General features: G+C 64.2%; 2 protein-coding genes across 8 annotated transcripts; one reads left to right on the forward strand and one right to left on the reverse strand.

The window, feature by feature from the left end:
- On the forward strand, positions 1–6,638 carry PERM1 (PPARGC1 and ESRR induced regulator, muscle 1). 3 transcript variants are annotated; one of them, XM_015148764.3, is made up of 4 exons: positions 1–327; positions 1,225–3,318; positions 5,219–5,344; positions 5,573–6,638. In XM_015148764.3, exons 2-4 carry the CDS (start codon positions 1,368–1,370, stop codon positions 5,656–5,658), a joined length of 2,163 nt encoding a protein of 720 aa, XP_015004250.3. In that variant the 5' UTR covers positions 1–327; positions 1,225–1,367; the 3' UTR covers positions 5,659–6,638. The 3 variants fall into 3 exon arrangements, with proteins under 3 accessions (XP_015004250.3, XP_015004817.3, XP_015005305.3); XM_015149331.3 differs by having other exon boundaries at positions 223–337; XM_015149819.3 differs by having other exon boundaries at positions 232–422.
- PLEKHN1 (pleckstrin homology domain containing N1) lies at positions 5,965–16,231 on the reverse strand. 5 transcript variants are annotated; one of them, XM_077981055.1, is made up of 16 exons: positions 16,071–16,231; positions 15,887–15,986; positions 12,360–12,506; positions 12,177–12,257; positions 12,022–12,094; positions 11,773–11,900; positions 11,571–11,684; positions 11,368–11,448; positions 10,636–10,711; positions 10,360–10,496; positions 9,467–9,616; positions 9,154–9,291; positions 8,169–8,309; positions 7,758–7,976; positions 7,422–7,470; positions 5,965–7,344 (listed from the first exon to the last, which is right to left on the reverse strand). In XM_077981055.1, the coding sequence occupies exons 1-16, from the start codon at positions 16,151–16,153 to the stop codon at positions 7,211–7,213; spliced, it is 1,851 nt and encodes a 616-aa protein (XP_077837181.1). In that variant the 5' UTR covers positions 16,154–16,231; the 3' UTR covers positions 5,965–7,210. The 5 variants fall into 5 exon arrangements, with proteins under 5 accessions (XP_077837181.1, XP_028697498.2, XP_077837165.1 ...); XM_028841665.2 differs by having other exon boundaries at positions 11,571–11,702; XM_077981039.1 differs by having other exon boundaries at positions 9,419–9,616; positions 11,571–11,702.
- Between the last annotated feature and the right edge of the window lie 40 nt (positions 16,232–16,271).

Genomic DNA, 16,271 nt, shown 5'->3' on the forward strand with positions numbered 1-16,271 from the left:
CAGGGGTGGCAGGGAGGGCAGGTCTGAGGTTTCACTGTGGGTGGCGGAAGCACGGGAACGGAGCTGCCTGCAGGTCAGCGTCCTCCGGCCTGTGTCTGACCTCACCTCGGCCCGGCCCCGTGCCAGGAAGTCGTTCTCACGTACTGTAGCTGGAGGGCCCTCAAATGCCATCTATTTGTGGCCTGGACCCTGATGGCTGGCACAAGTCACGTGTGACCACAGGGACGCGGTATTTTTGGCACGGGGGTGGAGCCTGTGCAGCCAGCCTAGCACCATGCCGCCCTGGGATGGGCAGCTCAGACCCCCAGCTTGGCCGCCGGGACCCAGGTAGGACAAGGTCAGCTGCTTGCTCCTGACCCAAGGGGTCCCAATGGCAACAACCCCCACAGAGGTTTCTCCAGAGACCAGAGAGGAGGGCGAAGGTCAGTGGGCGGGAAGCCACCATCCCTGGCCTCCGTCTCAGGACTCTGTCCCTGCCAAAGGGACTTCCTACCCCCTGGGTCCAGAGGGGCTGACCTGAGGCCGAGGTCAGTAGGGGTAGACCCGACAGCTGGCTAGGCTCTCCTTGCTTCTCTGAGATGGGGCAAAGGAAGGCACCCTGAGCAGCCAGGCAGGCCTGGGTTGTGCTGCAGACCTCGAGGACGGCCCGAGGTGGTTGCTGGGTCAAGAGACCCATTGCACCCTGCACCTCCTCCTGCCCAGGCTCTCCCTGCTGACCGGGGCCAGCTCTGGTGAGCACCACCTGGAGCTCAGAGAATAGCCTGGCCCAGCCAATGCGATCGGAAGGTCATCACCGAGAGCTGGGCACCTGCTGGGCCCTGCAAACCTCTTCTGTGGCCGGCTGCCAGCTGGGGCGCCCTAGGATGGGCCAGGGCCGCCCGCCTCCCGAGCGCACTGGTCCCATTGGGTGGACCCTGAAAGGTGCTTTGCCATGTAAAGACAGCTCTGGCAGAAGGTGGAGGAAGTGAGGCCGCCCCAGCTAAGGTGTGATGGGAAACTGAGCGTTCGACCCTGAGGGCGGCTGGTTTTATAACTTCACTGGTAGAAAATCATCCTAGATTCTAGAAACGTAACACACGATGTGATGTAATCATCACACAGCTATCATTTGGGGTGCATTGGGAATTAGGGTCATGGGAGCTGGGGATCTTCCAACTTGGAAATCATCACCACTACGTTTGAAGGAAGCGCGACCCTCCCCTCGAGATGTTCTCTTCCTTTCAGGGCCCAGATGGAGCCCCGAGGCGGTGGAACCCCCGGGTCTCGTGCGGCAGGAGCCGCATGTGCAGTGTAGTGCCTGGGGCCTGAACCCACGAAGACCCCACTGGACCCATTCTGCTACCCTCCAGTGCCTCTGCTGACCCCACATGGAAAATTTCCAGTACAGCGTCCAGCTGAGTGACCAGGACTGGGCTGAGTTCTCAGCCACTGCCGATGAGTGTGGCCTCCTGCAGGCTGGCCTGGCCTCTGGGGACGAGCCCTTGTCCAGTGACATTGACCAAGGGGACAGCAGTGGCAGCAGTCCCCCCAGGCCCCCGCCTCTCCCAACTGGGCAGCCAGCTGCAGGAGGGCGGAGCTGGCGGGGCTGCGAGGGGGAGGACGTGGCCACACAGCAGCTGGTCAGCAGGTCTCTGTGTGAGCCTGTCTTGGCCCTGGGGACCGGTCAGCAGACACCCAGCACGTCCACACGGGCAGAGGCTCCACCGTCCCTCGGCCCCGGCGCCAGCCCTCCCGGCCAGTGCTCATCCCACCCTGGTCCGGCGTCTTCTGGAGACCAGATGCAGAGGCTTCTGCAGGGCCCTGCCCCACGGCCCCCTGGTGAGCCCCCTCGGAGTCCCGAGTCCCCTGGCCACAGCACTGGCTCCCAGAGGCCCCCCGATAGCCCTGGAGGCCCACCACGGAGCCCCAGCCGGAAGAAGAGGCGAGCTGTGGGTGCCAAGGGGGGTGGGCACGCAGGGGCCTCTACCTCTGCCCGGACGGGCTCCCCGCTGCTCCCCGCGGCCAGTCCTGAGACGGCAAAGCTGACGGCCAAAGCCAGGCAGGAGGAGCTGGGGCCAGGCCCTACAGGAGCTCCTGAGCCAGGGCCAGATTTGGGCCTATCTACACCCGTCCCTGTGACTGAGCAAGGCACAGACCAGATCAGAGCCCCTCCCCGAGCTGAGCTGCACACGGGGTCCACACCTGTCCAGGAAGCCCACCCAGGTGTCTCATGGGCTAAGTCAGACCTGGCTATGTCCACACCTGCCTCCGAGCCGCAACCTGACACGGCTGTGTCCACACTGACTTCTGAGCCTCAGTCCAGTGTGGCCCTGTCTACACCCGTCTCCAAGCTGCAACCTGACACGGACACGGCTGTGTCCACACCTGCCTCCGAGCATGGCCTGGACATGGCCTTGCCGACAGCAGGCCCAGTGGCTAAGCTACAGGTGGCTTCATCTCCACCTGTCTCAGAGGCTGTGCCGAGGGTGACCGAGTCCAGCGGGCTTGTGTCTACCCCTGTTCCCACAGCTGACGCCGCTGGCCCCGCCTGGTCTCCCACCCGCAGAGCTGGGCCTGATGTGGAGACGGAAGCGGTTGTGTCTGCGCCCTCAGCCGGGGCCCCTGGATACCGCTCTGGGGAGCCCGCACTGGGTCTCACCCAAGTCCCCAAGAAGAAGAAAGTGCGCTTCTCTGTGGCTGGGCCCGGCCCCAACAAGCCAGGCCCAGGAGAGGCCTCAGGCCTGGCCCCATCGGCCACAGCCAGGCCCTCAGCCCCCCGGACAGCAACTGGGGGCCACGGGGGACCCGGAGCCTGGGATGCTGTGGCTGTCGGTCCCCGGCCCCACCAGCCTCGGATCCTCAAGCACCTGCCTCGCCCCCCTCCCTCTGCCGTGATGAGGGCCCGGCCCGGGCGCAGCTTTGCCGTGACCCTCCCGGAGGCCTACGAGTTCTTCTTCTGTGACACCATCGAGGAGGACGAGGATGCTGAGGTGGCAGCAGCCGGTCAGGATCTGGCAGACATCCAGTGGCCGGACATGTGCGAATTCTTCTTCCAAGACGCTGGAGCCCAGAGGCCGAGGCAGCGGGGGTCCCCGGCGCCACTCCCAAGAGCTGATCCTGTACCAGCCCCTGTACCTGGAGACCCTGTGCCCATCTCCATCCCTGAGGTCTATGAACACTTCTTCGGGGACGACAGGCTTGAGGGCGTGCTAGGGCCGGCTGTCCTGCCCCAGCTGCAGGCCCCGGAGCCTCCCAGGTCGGCCTTCCAGGGTGCGGGGCCGGGGACCCCCCTCAAGCCAGCCACAGTAGAGCGGCTCCACCTGGCTCTTAGGCGGGCAGGTACGTGCTCTCGGATCCCCGTCCAGGTAGGTCCCAGGCAAACACTGTCCAGGGAGCTTGGCCAAGGAGGGGACCACTGGGGAGGGGCAGGCAGGGCTCAGGTCATCCCCTGGCAGGGGAGCGTGGGGGACCAGCCCCCAGTCACCCCAGGACACAGTCCAGACGGGGTGGCCCAGGCCAGGCGCCCGGGCTGTTCAGGGGGCTGGCTCTGCACTGGCTGTTGCCCTGTGTTGTTCCCGCCCCGGCCTCGCTGCCTTCAGGGTCAGGCATCTGCGAGGCGACATCTCACACTCATCTCCTCTGGGAGATGCTTCACAGACCAGAAAACGGGGGCTCCACAGGCAGTCCCCCCAGACTGGCCCAACTCAACCAGGTCACCCAAGTCTCAGGCAGAGGAAGCACGGGGCAGATGTGACTCCGACAGACACGTCCAGGGCAGGCGGTTTCCGGGGCAGGCGGCCCCCGGGGCAGGCAGTTCCCGGGAAGACGTGTCCAGGACAAATGTCTCTTACGACAGACATGTCCCAGGGTGGACGTGTCTGGGACAGGCGGTTCCCAGGGCGGGCGTGTGCGGGGCAGGCGGTTCCCGGGGTTGGGGGGAGGCGGGTCCCGGGGTTGGGGGGGGAGGTGGTTCCCGGGATTGGGGGGAGGCGGTTCCCGGGGTTGGGGGGGGGAGGCGGTTCCCGGGATTGGGGGCAGGCGGTTCCCGGGATTGGGGGCAGGCGGTTCCCGGGGTTGGGGGGGAGGTGGTTCCCGGGGTTGGGGGGGAGGTGGTTCCCGGGGTTGGGGGGGAGGTGGTTCCCGGGGTTGGGGGGGGAGGCGGTTCCCGGGGTTGGGGGGGAGGTGGTTCCCGGGGTTGGGGTTGGGGAGGTGGTCCCTGGGGTGGGCATGTGCAAGGCAGACGGTTCCCTGGGTTGGAGGGAGCAGGGGGTTTCTGGGGTTGGGGGGAGGCGGTTCCCGGGATTGGGGGGGGAAGTGGTTCCTGGGATTGGGGGGGGAAGTGGTTCCCGGGATTGGGGGGGAGGTGGTTCCCGGGATGGGGGGGGAAGTGGTTCACGGGATTGGGGGCAGGCGGTTCCCGGGGTTGGGGGGGAGGCGGTTCCTGGGGTTGGGGGGGGAGGCGGTCCCTGGGGTGGGCATGTGCAAGGCAGACGGTTCCCTGGGTTGGAGGGAGCAGGGGGTTTCTGGGGTTGGGGGGAGGTGGTTCCCGGGACTGGGGGGGAGGCGGTTCCCAGGATTGGGGGGGGAGGCGGTTCCCGGGATTGGGGGGGGAGGTGGTTCCCGGGATTGGGGGGGGAGGTGGTTCCCGGGATTGGGGGGGAGGTGGTTCCTGGGATTGGGGGGGGGAGGTGGTTCCCGGGATTGGGGGGGAGGTGGTTCCCGGGATTGGGGGGAAGGCGGTTCCCAGGATTGGGGGGAGGCGGTTCCCGGGATTGGGGGGGAGGTGGTTCCCGGGACTGGGGGGGGAAGTGGTTCCCAGGGTTGGGGTGGGGGGAGGCGGTTCCCGGGGTTGTGGGGGGAGGCGGTTCCCGGGGTTGGGGGGGAGGCGGTTCCCGGGATTTGGGGGGAGGTGGTTCCCGGGACTGGAGGGGGGAAGTGGTTCCCAGGGTTGGGGTGGGGGGAGGCGGTTCCCGGGGTTGGGGGGAGGCGGTTCCCGGGATTAGTGGGGAGGTGGTTCCCGGGGTTGGGGTGGGGGGAGGCGGTTCCCAGGGTTGGGGTGGGGGGAGGCGGTTCCCGGGGTTGTGGGGGGAGGCGGTTCCCAGGATTGGGGGGGAGGTGGTTCCCAGGACTGGGGGGGAGGCAGTTCCCGGGGTTGGGGCGGTGCAGGGAGTTCCGGGCGGGCATGTGCGGGGCCGTCTCTAAGTGCAGCCATGGGGCTGACGGTGAGCTTCTCTCCTAGCGGAGCTCCGGGGGCCTGTCCCGTCATTTGCCTTCAGCCAGAATGACATGTGCCTGGTGTTTGTAGCCCTTGCCACCTGGGCTGTGAGGACGTCAGATCTGCACACCCCAGACGCTTGGAAAACAGGTTCGGGTGCTGGGGGCAGAGGGAGCTGTGGCTAGAAGCCAGACCGAGGGGCACTGGCAGGACGAGGGGTGCATGGGGGCCCCAGGGCTCTCCCCTGACCTGCTCCTCCTAGGCTGAGCCACGGCCCTGGCCGCACCGGCCTAGCCCGCCCTTTGAGGGCTGGGTCTTGCGGGCAGACGGTGGTCACAGCCAAGCTGGCCCTCAGGAGACCCTGTGCTTCTCTTGCAGTCTTGCTGGCCAACATCGGCACCATCTCTGCCATCCGCTACTTCCGCCGGCAGGTGGGGCAAGAGCGCCACAGCCCCAGCTCCTAGGAGCCAGGCCCGGGCCAGGGAGATGCGGGATGAGGAGATGACCACAGGCACCCAGGACGGGACGAGGTGCTACCCTTGCCCGAGCCCTCTGACCCCTGTCTTCTACGGTGTCCAGGCGGGGGGCGTGTCCTGGTGCTGCTCCCTCGGACTCACCTGAGGATCCAGCCAGTGGCCATGGCCACTCCCCACGCCTGGGAGGGAAGGTGCTAAAGTCTGGGTGGGTGGAGGGAGGCAGGTGGCTGGATAGGAGGGTGGCCAGATTCACAGATGAGAACACAGGGCATTTGGTTAATTTCAGACATGCAATAGTGGGGAGGTCATTTTACTAAGAAGTTATTTGTTGTTTATCTGAAATCACATTTAACCGCACCCTGCATTTCTTCCGGGATGCAGTGGGGGCTGAGTGGCAGGACAGGACTTGGACCCTGGAGGGGTCTGAGCAGCGAGAGGCTCTGGTTGGAGCTCTGGGCAAACGGAGGGGCGAGGACACAGGGCAGCCTCCTCACAGGTGGGCCGGGCTGCCAAGGGCTCCAAGGCCCATCACTCTTGATCCTCAAGGGACTGTGGCCAAGGCCTCTCTGAGCTCTGGCCTGAGACAGTGAAGGCAGCCCGGCGGCCCCTGCAGGGTGGGGGTCTGTGGCAGAGCTGCGAGCCCCTCCCTGGGAAGCCCTGGGTGCAGGTGCAGAGGGAGAATTTGGCGGCATCAGACGGAGGGCTGGGCTCCTGGGGTTGTCCTGGCGGCTCCTGTGGGGCAGCTGGGGGCCCACGGCCAAGGGGAGTCAGAGACGAGTTGGGAAGGTCGGTGAGGGGCCGAAGGTGGCAGAGGAAGGGGGCTGCCTGGCTGGGTGCCAGGTGGGGGTCCCCGGGTGGGGGTCCTGCCAAGGCAGTGTGTGCAGGGTCCTCAAGACTGTGGGAGATCCTGGCTGCTGAGCGGAGAACACGTGTACGCAGCACCAATAAAATTCTTTCTTTTCTTTTTCTTTCTTCTTTTCCTCGTTCTCTCTCTCTCTTTCCTTCTCTTCTCTTCTCTCTCTCTTTTCTCTTTTTGTTCTTTCTCGTCCGGTGGTGTCAGCATCTCCCGTGCTGCCCTATGGCGCATGCCCAGGCCATGCAAGGACCCACCCGCCCTCCTCCTTGGGACACCCTGGCCAGTGCTCCTCACACCTTGCTGACCTGTGACCCTCATGCCCTCTGACCTCACATACTCTGACCCTGCTGACCTTTCTCTTTCCTCCGACCTTCACGCCCATGCCGCCCTCCCACTCCCAGTGAGTCTCCCCCCTGACTCCTGGCGAGCTGAGCTGAGGGCCGACCCTGTGGATGGCCAGGACCTCCCTGACCTGTGACCCACCTCGCCAGCCAGGGCATCCCCTCCCTGCCCCAGCTGCTGGCACTGAGGAGCAGGAGCCGAGGACAGGCTCTGAACTCAGGGCCCCGGAGACCCCCCATCACACTGGGTTCAGACCCTGACTTGTAATTTGAAGTGGGTTAGAGGGGCGGGTACCCTGGAGCTTGGTGAGGGTGGTCCTGAGAGCCGGCCTCACCGTGGCCATCAGATCCACTGCACCAGACCCGCACTGGCCTCAGGCCCTCCAAGCTGGGGGCACTTCCGGTGGGAGGAAGACAAAGTCTCGTCCCAGAGGTGGTCGTAGCCGGGGCCCTGGCTCCTCCTGGAGGACCAGCCATCTATGAGGGAAGGCAGAGATGTGTCAGCCTGTGGGAGGCAACAGGCACTCACCCCAGGAGGCAGGACCCTCACTCACCTGTCAGAGGCAGCCGGGGTTCAGGCAAACCTTCCCTGGCAGAGGAGACCTGGGAAGCCCAAACTGCCAGTGTGAGAGCCAGGTACAGCCCCAGGCAGGGAGCTTGGAGACGGCCGGTCGATGTGCAGATCCCCATCCCCCGGGTTGGCATCACCCACGTCCCCCTGCTCTCCCCCCCAAGTCCCGTCTCCCCACCTCCCTGCTGGCCTCCCCGGTCTCCATCTGCCCCCGTCCTCCTGTTTCCCTCCCTGCTCCCTCAGAGTCCCAGGAGGCCCCACACCAGCGCCCCCAGCACCCCAGAGCGCAGGGCACACTGGCGTGAGGACTGCTACTCACAAGCTGAGGGGAGTCTGGGGGCTGCGGCTCCCCGTCCTTGGCTGAGCCCCGGTGTCTCTGAGAGGCTCTGGACTGCATGACTCCCTTCTTGGAGAGCAAGTGGGGGCCCGAGGGGCCGGAGGAGCTGGAGCCGGGGTCAGAGGCAGGCACAGACACAGGTACCAAGGGGAGTGGGCTCAAGGGCACAGGTCCAGGTGAGCTCTGCATAGCACTGAGGAACTGCCAGGAGAGCCTGGGCTGGGGCCTCAGTGGCATCCAGGGACCCCCAGAACCTCAACCTCCCATCAGAGCCTGAACAGACCTCGGGCTCGGGGCAGCCCCAGACCCCAGGCCGAGAGGCACGGTCTAGACCTCCCCAACCTCAGGCTGCAGGCACCTCCCGCCCTTTCTGTCGCCCAGCAGGGGCCTGACCTCCTCCAGGCCCCGGACATCGGTGACCCTGCGGTGGGAGGTGGCGGGGGGCGTGTAGGGGTCGGCATAGAGGGGTGAGTGTGAAGTTTCCGAAGCGTGGTCAGGGGCGTCTGGGCTGTTCTCCAGGCTCAGCCTGTTCAGCTGCAGGGCAGAGGTGGGAGAGATGGGCTTCTCGGCCAGAAGCAGCCTAGGCCACCCCTTCTCTGTGCAAGACACCCCGGGTGACGCCAGGACAACCAGGCCCAGAGACAGGCCAGTGCAAGACACCCCGGGTGACGCCAGGACAACCAGGCCCAGAGACAGAGGCCAGTGCAAGACACCCCGGGTGACGCCAGGACAACCAGGCCCAGAGACAGGCCAGTGCAAGACACCCCGGGTGACGCCAGGACAACCAGGCCCAGAGACAGGCCAGTGCAAGACACCCCGGGTGACGCCAGGACAACCAGGCCCAGAGACAGAGGCCAGTGCAAGACACCCCGGGTGACGCCAGGACAACCAGGCCCAGAGACAGGCCAGTGCAAGACACCCCGGGTGACGCCAGGACAACCAGGCCCAGAGACAGAGGCCAGTGCAAGACACCCCGGGTGACGCCAGGACAACCAGGCCCAGAGACAGGCCAGTGCAAGACACCCCGGGTGACGCCAGGACAACCAGGCCCAGAGACAGAGGCCAGTGCAAGACACCCCGGGTGACGCCAGGACAACCAGGCCCAGAGACAGAGGCCAGTGCAAGACACCCCGGGCGACGCCAGGACAACCAGGCCCAGAGACAGGCCAGTGCAAGACACCCCGGGTGACGCCAGGACAACCAGGCCCAGAGACAGGCCAGTGCAAGACACCCCGGGTGACGCCAGGACAACCAGGCCCAGAGACAGGCCAGTGCAAGACACCCCGGGTGACGCCAGGACAACCAGGCCCAGAGACAGAGGCCAGTGGTGCGGAATGGTGGGAACCAGGCCAGGGCCGGGTGGGTGTGCTGGGCCCACCTGGGTCAGGTCCAGGTGCAGTGGGGTGGCAGGGCCGCGGCCCTCTGCCCGGGCCTTGCTCCTGGGTGACCGGCTGCTGTTACGTCTCAGCTCAGTCCTCCGTCGGCCAATGCTGGTGCGGTCAGAGTTGGCCTGGTCCTGTGGGGACCACACACCTTCCACAGAGAGCCCCTTGGCCCCTCTCCTGTGTAACTCTCTGAGGCTGCAAGGGGCTCCCTCCAGTCTGAGTTCCCCTGACGAACCAGGGTCCCCAACACACACGTACCCGACAGTCTTCTGTCCCACTTTCGTCTGCCACCCTGTAAGCACTCACCGGTGCGTGCTGGGAGGAGCAGCCCACAGTGGATGGCACTGAGGACTCAGGCAAGGAGTGGCTGGTGCGTGTGGAGGGGGGCGCCAGGCACCCCGAGTCCCAGCTGGTCCGTCCGCCTGAGGACAGTGAGCCTCGGCCGCTGCCCGTAACCTGGGTGGGCAGCGAGTGGGGGTGAATGAGGGCTGGACCCCCTCCCCACCTGCCCCTGCCTGGACCTACCCTGCTGCCCCCGCTTTTTTCTTTTTGGGACGGAGTCTTGTTCTGTCTCCCAGGCCGAAGTGCAGTGGCACAATCTCAGCTCACTGCAACCTCTGCCTCCCGGGTCAAGCGATTCTCATGCCTCAGCCTCCTGAGTAGCTGGGATTACAGGGGTGCATCACCACGCCTGGCTAATTTTTTGTTTGTTTGTTTGTTTTGAGACGGAGTCTCTCTGTGTCACCCAGGCGGGAGTGCAGTGGCGAGATCTCGGCTCACTGCAAGCTCCGCCTCCCGGGTTCACGCCACTCTGCCGCCTCAGCCTCTGAGTAGCTGGGACTACAGGCGCCTGCCACCTCGCCCAGCTAGTTTTTTGTATTTTTTAGTAGAGACGGGGTTTCACCGTGTTAGCCAGGATGGTCTTGATCTCCTGACCTCGTGATCCGCCCGCCTCGGCCTCCCAAAGTGCTGGGATTACAGGCTTGAGCCACTGCGCCAGTCCAATTTTTTTTGTATTTTTAATAGAGATGGGTTTCTCCAAGTTGGCCAGGCTGATCTCGAACTCCTGACCTCAAATGATCCACCTGCCTCAGCCTCCTAAAGTGCTGGGATTACAGGCGTGAGCCACCATGCCCGGTCTGCTGCCCCATTTTTACCACTGCCCAGCACCTGGGCTGTGGGGCCTGCTGATGCCTCACCTGCAGCCCTGGGAAGCTCTCGGCGCCAGGCAGCGGCGGGGCCCCCGCCCTGTGGGTGACGGCACGAAGGCACAGCAGCCAGTGGCTGTAGTCCTCATAGCTGGCGCACACCACGCGGATGGTGTTGATGAGGGGGCCTGGCACACAGATGCTGTGAGGGGCTGGCAGGGTGGGGTGTACCCCTCAGCACCCCCACTAAAGAGCCGGGTGTCCCCCAGGCTCCCGCCCCACCATGGCCTGGCCAGGCAGGAGGCAGAACTGGGGTCAGGGCCCCACCTTCGATCAGGAAGGAGTGGATCTGCTTCTCCTTCTCCTCCAGGTTGATGTGGACCGCACGGAGTGGGAGCTCCCCCTGTGGGGGCGGAGACTGAGGGCCAGGCCTTTGTGGGGGCAGCCCCGGGGCCCCGCCTGGCTTCATCCCACCCTCGTGCCCTCCAGAGCTTGGCTGGGTACTTGGAGAGCTGGGCACCGAGGCCACCGCCCTGAGGGAGGCCAGTGGGTCCCATATGTCCTGGGGCCACTGCTAGCCCTGGCGGGGGGACCTTCGCTGGCTAGGGGCAGACACACAAAGCCACAGGACTGGCCTCCTGGGGTCCCCAGAGAGGAAGTTGGGCCGGGGGAACCACAGGGAGGGCCCTGTGTTTGTTCCTCAGTGATTGAAGTTTACCATGAGTGCACACCCCCTTCCCGGTGCCCACCCTGGGGGACACAGGCACACACACGTGTGCACACACACCCCTCACGGGCAGGCACACACGAGGGAGTCCCCGGGAGGGGCTCTCAGCCCCGTGCTGCCTGCCCCAGGGTGACGGTCAAGAACCTCAGGGTGAGAAGCTCAGGGCGGGCAGGGGCTCCTCCACGTCACGGGGAGACCAGACTGACCAGGACTGCGGGCCTCGCGCTCTGTCTCAACAGGCCCCGAAATACAGGTTCCTCCTGCACGGCCGCCCCCTTCCACCCCCAAACAGGTGCCTCCCTGGGGCGGGCCCACAGTGGGGAGGGGCCCACCTTGAAGCAAAGCCCGTCCAGCTCCTCAGAGAAAATGGCCAGGGACGTCGGGTACAGGACCAAGAGCCGGTCCCACTGCTCCTGAGTGGGGGGCGTCAAACGATGCGGGGGCTGAGCTGCTGTGCACCCAGGGCCAGTCCCTGCCCTGCCCAGCACCCGGCACCCCTCCTGTCCCCCTACAGCCCCATGCACCTCCCACCCACCTGTGCGGGCAGGTGCTGCAGCTTGACCCTCGAGGCACAGACAGCGCTGCCGCCTGGTTCGTGCCCTGACGCCGTCCGCAGCCGGCTTAGGCGGCGTTGCAGAGTCCAGGGGAGCTCGTCTCCACAGGACCCCTGTGAGGAGGAGGTCAGAGCAGGCTGCGAGGATCTGGGTGGGGAGGGGCGTGGGGTCCCTGGCACTGACCTGTGGCGGTGCCGAGTGGCAGTGTTGAAGCCCCCCAAGGAGGGCCGTCTGCTTCTCCAGGTGGTAAAGCCAGCGGTCCAGCTCGGCCCGGCTGGGGCAGAGCACCAGGAGGGGTGCGGGCAGCGGGCCTGCGGGCGGGGCAGAGAGGGCACACACATACACACACATGCCCCACAGCCCACAGGGCAGGCCCCTCTCCAAGTCCTGGGTCACGAGTGCCTCTGGGGGCCCGGGGAGCATCCCAAACACCTGTGATCTGGAAGGCGTGCTCTCGGGACCCCTCCAGCAGGCAGACGCTCAGCTCCGTCAGTGGTAACAGCCCCTGCCAGGCACAGGGTAGGAGCTTCAGGGATCCACGGAGGGAAGGGTGGCCATGGCCCCACCCCCGCCGCCCACTGCCTCACCTGAAAGGTGAGTCCTTCCGAGCCGTGGGCCTGGAAGTACAGGTGGGCGGGGAACAGCTCCAGGTAGCAGTCGCTGACGTCCTGCGCGGGCAGCAGGGTCGTCAGTGCAGGGTCTGGGGAGCCCCAGGCTGGTGGGGATGCTGCACCCGCAGCGTGCTCCCCCCGGCCCAGCCCGGCCCCCACCTGGCTGTGCTGGAACCGCAGCTGGACCTTGGCGTAATGTACGACCTTTCCCAGGTTCCTCACAGGCACCCTCCGCCGCGCCTTCTTGAACACACTCAGGAACGGCTGCTCCAGGTTTTCTCGTTGGTTCTGCAGGTCCAGGATGTCCTAGGAGGAGCGGTGCTCAGGGGAGGGGCCTTGCCTGGGCCCCCCACCCCCTCCGCTGGCATCCACACAGCTACAGGACTATAGGCATGGTCTGCCTGTGCACAGCCACCCAACATATATGTGAAGAACAGCCTCCCCCAGGCATAGAACCTGCACACTCAGCCTCTCCACAGGAAAACAGTCATGGCAGAACTTACACACACACGTGCATACATATATACACACATGCACGTTTCCATACACGTATATGTACACACCCCCGATACGTGCACATACAGGCAACATGCATGTATCCATATATGCACACACACACATACACGTGCATACACGCACATATGCGTACACGTACACATAGACACACACATGCCACACAATACAGACACATACAGATGCATACACACATGTACACACACGTACACACACATTCACGCATATGCATGGATACACACGTGCACACATATGCACTTGCACACATACACACAGATGCATACATGTCCACACACAGACATACACCAAAACACACATGTATACACATACACGTGTCACGTGCACATATACACATGTGCGCACACATATACACATGTACACACACATGCATGCACTGCACACAAACACATGTACACATGCGCACACATACACACATGCACACCGATACACATGTGTACACACATGCACGCATATGCATACATACACACATGCACACGTACACTTGCACACACATGCACACACGTGCATACATGCATACACATCCACATACCAATACACCAACACACGTATACACATACACGTGTGCACACACGTGTGCACATGCATATACACACATGCATACACACATGCATGCACACATACACAGTGCACAAATACGTGCACACACACGCACATATACACATGTGCATACACATGCACACATACACATACACACTTGTGCACACACTCATGTGCGTGCATACACACACACACACAGACACACTTCCCCACACAGAGCTGCCTGGTCTAGTGGTAGAGATGGTGAGATTTGAACTCAGTGGATTAAATCCTATCTTCATTATTTCCTAAGCTGTGTAACATGTCTTTGGTTATTCAACCTCTGAAGACTTGTTAGAAGAATTTGGGGGTGTCTGGGTAACACTCAAAACCCTCCCACGTCTCCAGTATTGGCTGGTAAACGTTTAACACCTGGTTCTACAAAAAACAGACACAGAAACACACCAATGCCCTGATTTGTAACGTTTGTCAATTTCCTCAGTGTCAATGTTCTCAGCGCCGCCCATTTCCAGCCCCCAGCCTGAAAGATGTGAGGAGATTTCCGGGGTCGATCCCCTGAGTGTGTGCTGGCCACTTGCTTAGGTGACAGCCGGGTCCTGGCAGTGCCCCGAGGGGTCAGACCCCCGCTCTCCGGCCACTGCATGTGCTCTTCCCGCTTTGGGGACCGCTCAGTCCCCACCCCCTTCCTTACCCGCTTTGCAGCTTTGCTCAGACATCACCTGCTCCAAGAGGTCCTTTTCTGAAAGCCCCTCTAAAATTCCAGCCTTCCCTGATCCTCTGCACCCATCCCCGCTGTTTTTCTCCTTAGCACCAACCCCACCCTTCTCACTGGATCTTCTATTTATTTGCCCCATCGTCTGGGAGTGGGAGCACCGTGAGAACAGGGGTTGTCTATTCCGTTCAGTTCTGTGTCCCCAGAGCCTAAGGCAGGGCCTGGGATGTGCTGTGGGTATCACTGCATGTGCTGAGAGGGGAGAGGAATCCACATCCATGCCACACTTAGCCAATCCTGGCACAGTCCTCTACAAATGCAGGCTTTGATCACCAGGCTAGAGATCAGAAAGGGGACGGGTGTGAACCTGGGGCTGGAGAGCTCTGTGATCCACAGGCTCAGGGGCAAGTGGGAAGGTGTCCTGTTCCCTCTAGGAGCTGGCAAGGGCTACCAGCAGTGCTGCTGTGTCCTGGCCAAGCTTAGCTGCCCCTGAGCAGGCCCAGGAATGTGAACAGACAGACGCATAGGCTTTCCCGGCCTCCCGCCTCTGGGTGGGGCCTCCTGTACCCACACCCAGCGTGGGAACTGATGCCGGGTAGGCACCTATGAAAAATAGGCCACAGACCAGGAAGGGCCACACAGCTAGCCCTGCAGCCCAGCTCAGCCTCGGGGCCCCAGGGAGGACTCAGCCTGGAGCCGGCAGAGCCAGCTCACAGCACTGGGTGCAGAGCCCAGGCACAGGGCAGAGGAGCACTGGCTCCAGGACTGGCCCCGAGCTCCTCCCCCAGCCCCATTTCCTGAGGCTCAGCGGGTTCCCTCTCTGGCTACCATGTCCTGGCAAGGGAGGACCACTAGGGCCACCCACCACACCTCATAGGGCCCTACCAGGGTCCCACTGCATGTCCTGGGCCTGGACAGAGAGAGTAGCGTCTGAGATGCAGCCAAAGGGACCCCACCCCTAGGCCAGCCTGGCCCCCTCTGCCTGCCCACTCCTCTGAGGCAGTGTGGTTTCCAAAACCAGCACCTGTTGTCTGCAGGGAACCCTGAAACTCTGCAGGTCAGGAGAGGGTATGGCACGAGCCTCCTGCCTGGCGGGGGCATGTTGGCAACGGGGTCTGCACGGCCACGCCAGCTGCTGGACCTAGGAGTGCAGGGCAGGGGTCCTCTCCCCCAGACGCTCCTAGGGCCTGCACATAGCATCCAGCCTGCCTGACAGGGGTGCCGTGGGGGTTCCTCCTCCTGTTCCCTCAACCCAGCACCAGGCACATCTGAAAGGGGCTGGGCATCTACCCTGTGAAGACCCTTAGTCCTACGGGGGCCTGGGCGGGGGGATGGGCATGGGGGTTCTTCTGCTCCTTCCACGACGGAGAGGTGGCCTAGTGTGTGCTCGGGAGATGCCTCCTTGCTGCGTGGCCTTGGCAGGCTGGGAGGAGGCCCTGCGTGCACAGAGGGGTTGCTGTGGACAGGGCGGCGGTACCCAGCAGCAGCTTCCTGCGGGACACCCCGTCAGAAACAGGCCGCGGGTAGGTGGCCGGCTGGCTCACTGCGCACCTGAAGCCCCTTACTGTCAAGTGACACGACCAGCACGACCCCAGCCCCACTGCAGCGACAGAGACGCGTGCGCCGGTCCCCTGCGGGAGGAGGTCCCGGGAGGCCCCGCCCGCGGCCCGCCCCGCCCAGCTCGCTCCCGACTGACTCAGTCCTGCGTCGCGGTTTCGCTCTCCGCTCAGACTTTCGGCCCGATGAGCTCCCCAGGGCGGGGCAGTCAGCATCCGCTCCTCACCTAAGGGGGTCTGAATCCCCCCGGGCCGAGGGGAAGACCCTGAACTGCAAGGACACGCGGCACACACGCGCGGGCAGAGCCACGCTCCCAGACCCCAGCCACCGCGTGCGCCGCGCTCACCGTGCCCGGGATGTAGTGGAAGAGCTTGTTGGCGGCGGCGTCCCCGCTTCCAGCAGCCTCGGGGCCCAGCAGGCCAGCCGGCATCCGTGCGCCGTCCTCTCTGGGGACAAGGCAAGGGAGCTCGTGGCCCCGGAGCGGGTGGGGGAGCCCCGTGCCCAGGTGGCCACACCCACACCCCGCTCACCTGTTTCCCTTCAATGAGGGCTTTCTGGAGAAGGAGGCCCGGAGCCTCCTGGGGGCCTGAGGGACACAGTGGCTGTTCCCCATGGCCAGAGTCGTGCAGGTCGGCAAGTCTGGGTCCCTGTCCACAGCCTCCTGCCCCCGCCTCCCACAGGCAGGCGGGGCTCTGGGACGTCCCGCCCGTCACCCAGGGCTGGGCGGGGGT

The sequence above is a fragment of the Macaca mulatta genome, chromosome 1, assembly GCF_049350105.2.
Source record: "Macaca mulatta isolate MMU2019108-1 chromosome 1, T2T-MMU8v2.0, whole genome shotgun sequence".
Taxonomy (NCBI): Eukaryota; Metazoa; Chordata; class Mammalia; order Primates; family Cercopithecidae; genus Macaca; species Macaca mulatta.

Bases quoted from the DNA above. Each gene is read 5' to 3' on its own strand.
- PERM1 (XM_015148764.3), top strand. From the start codon at position 1,368: ATGGAAAATTTCCAGTACAGCGTCCAGCTGAGTGACCAGGACTGGGCT. The intron at 3,319-5,218 runs GTACGTGCTCTC...CTTCTCTCCTAG, and splicing joins CCTGGCTCTTAGGCGGGCAG to CGGAGCTCCGGGGGCCTGTC. The intron at 5,345-5,572 runs GTTCGGGTGCTG...CTTCTCTTGCAG, and splicing joins CCCAGACGCTTGGAAAACAG to TCTTGCTGGCCAACATCGGC.
- PLEKHN1 (XM_077981039.1), bottom strand. From the start codon at position 16,153: ATGGGGAACAGCCACTGTGTCCCTCAGGCCCCCAGGAGGCTCCGGGCC. The intron at 11,449-11,570 runs GTGGGTGGGAGG...CCCCCCACTCAG, and splicing joins TGCAGCACCTGCCCGCACAG to GAGCAGTGGGACCGGCTCTT. The intron at 9,292-9,418 runs GTACGTGTGTGT...TGGTCCCCACAG, and splicing joins GTGGGACAGAAGACTGTCGG to GACCAGGCCAACTCTGACCG.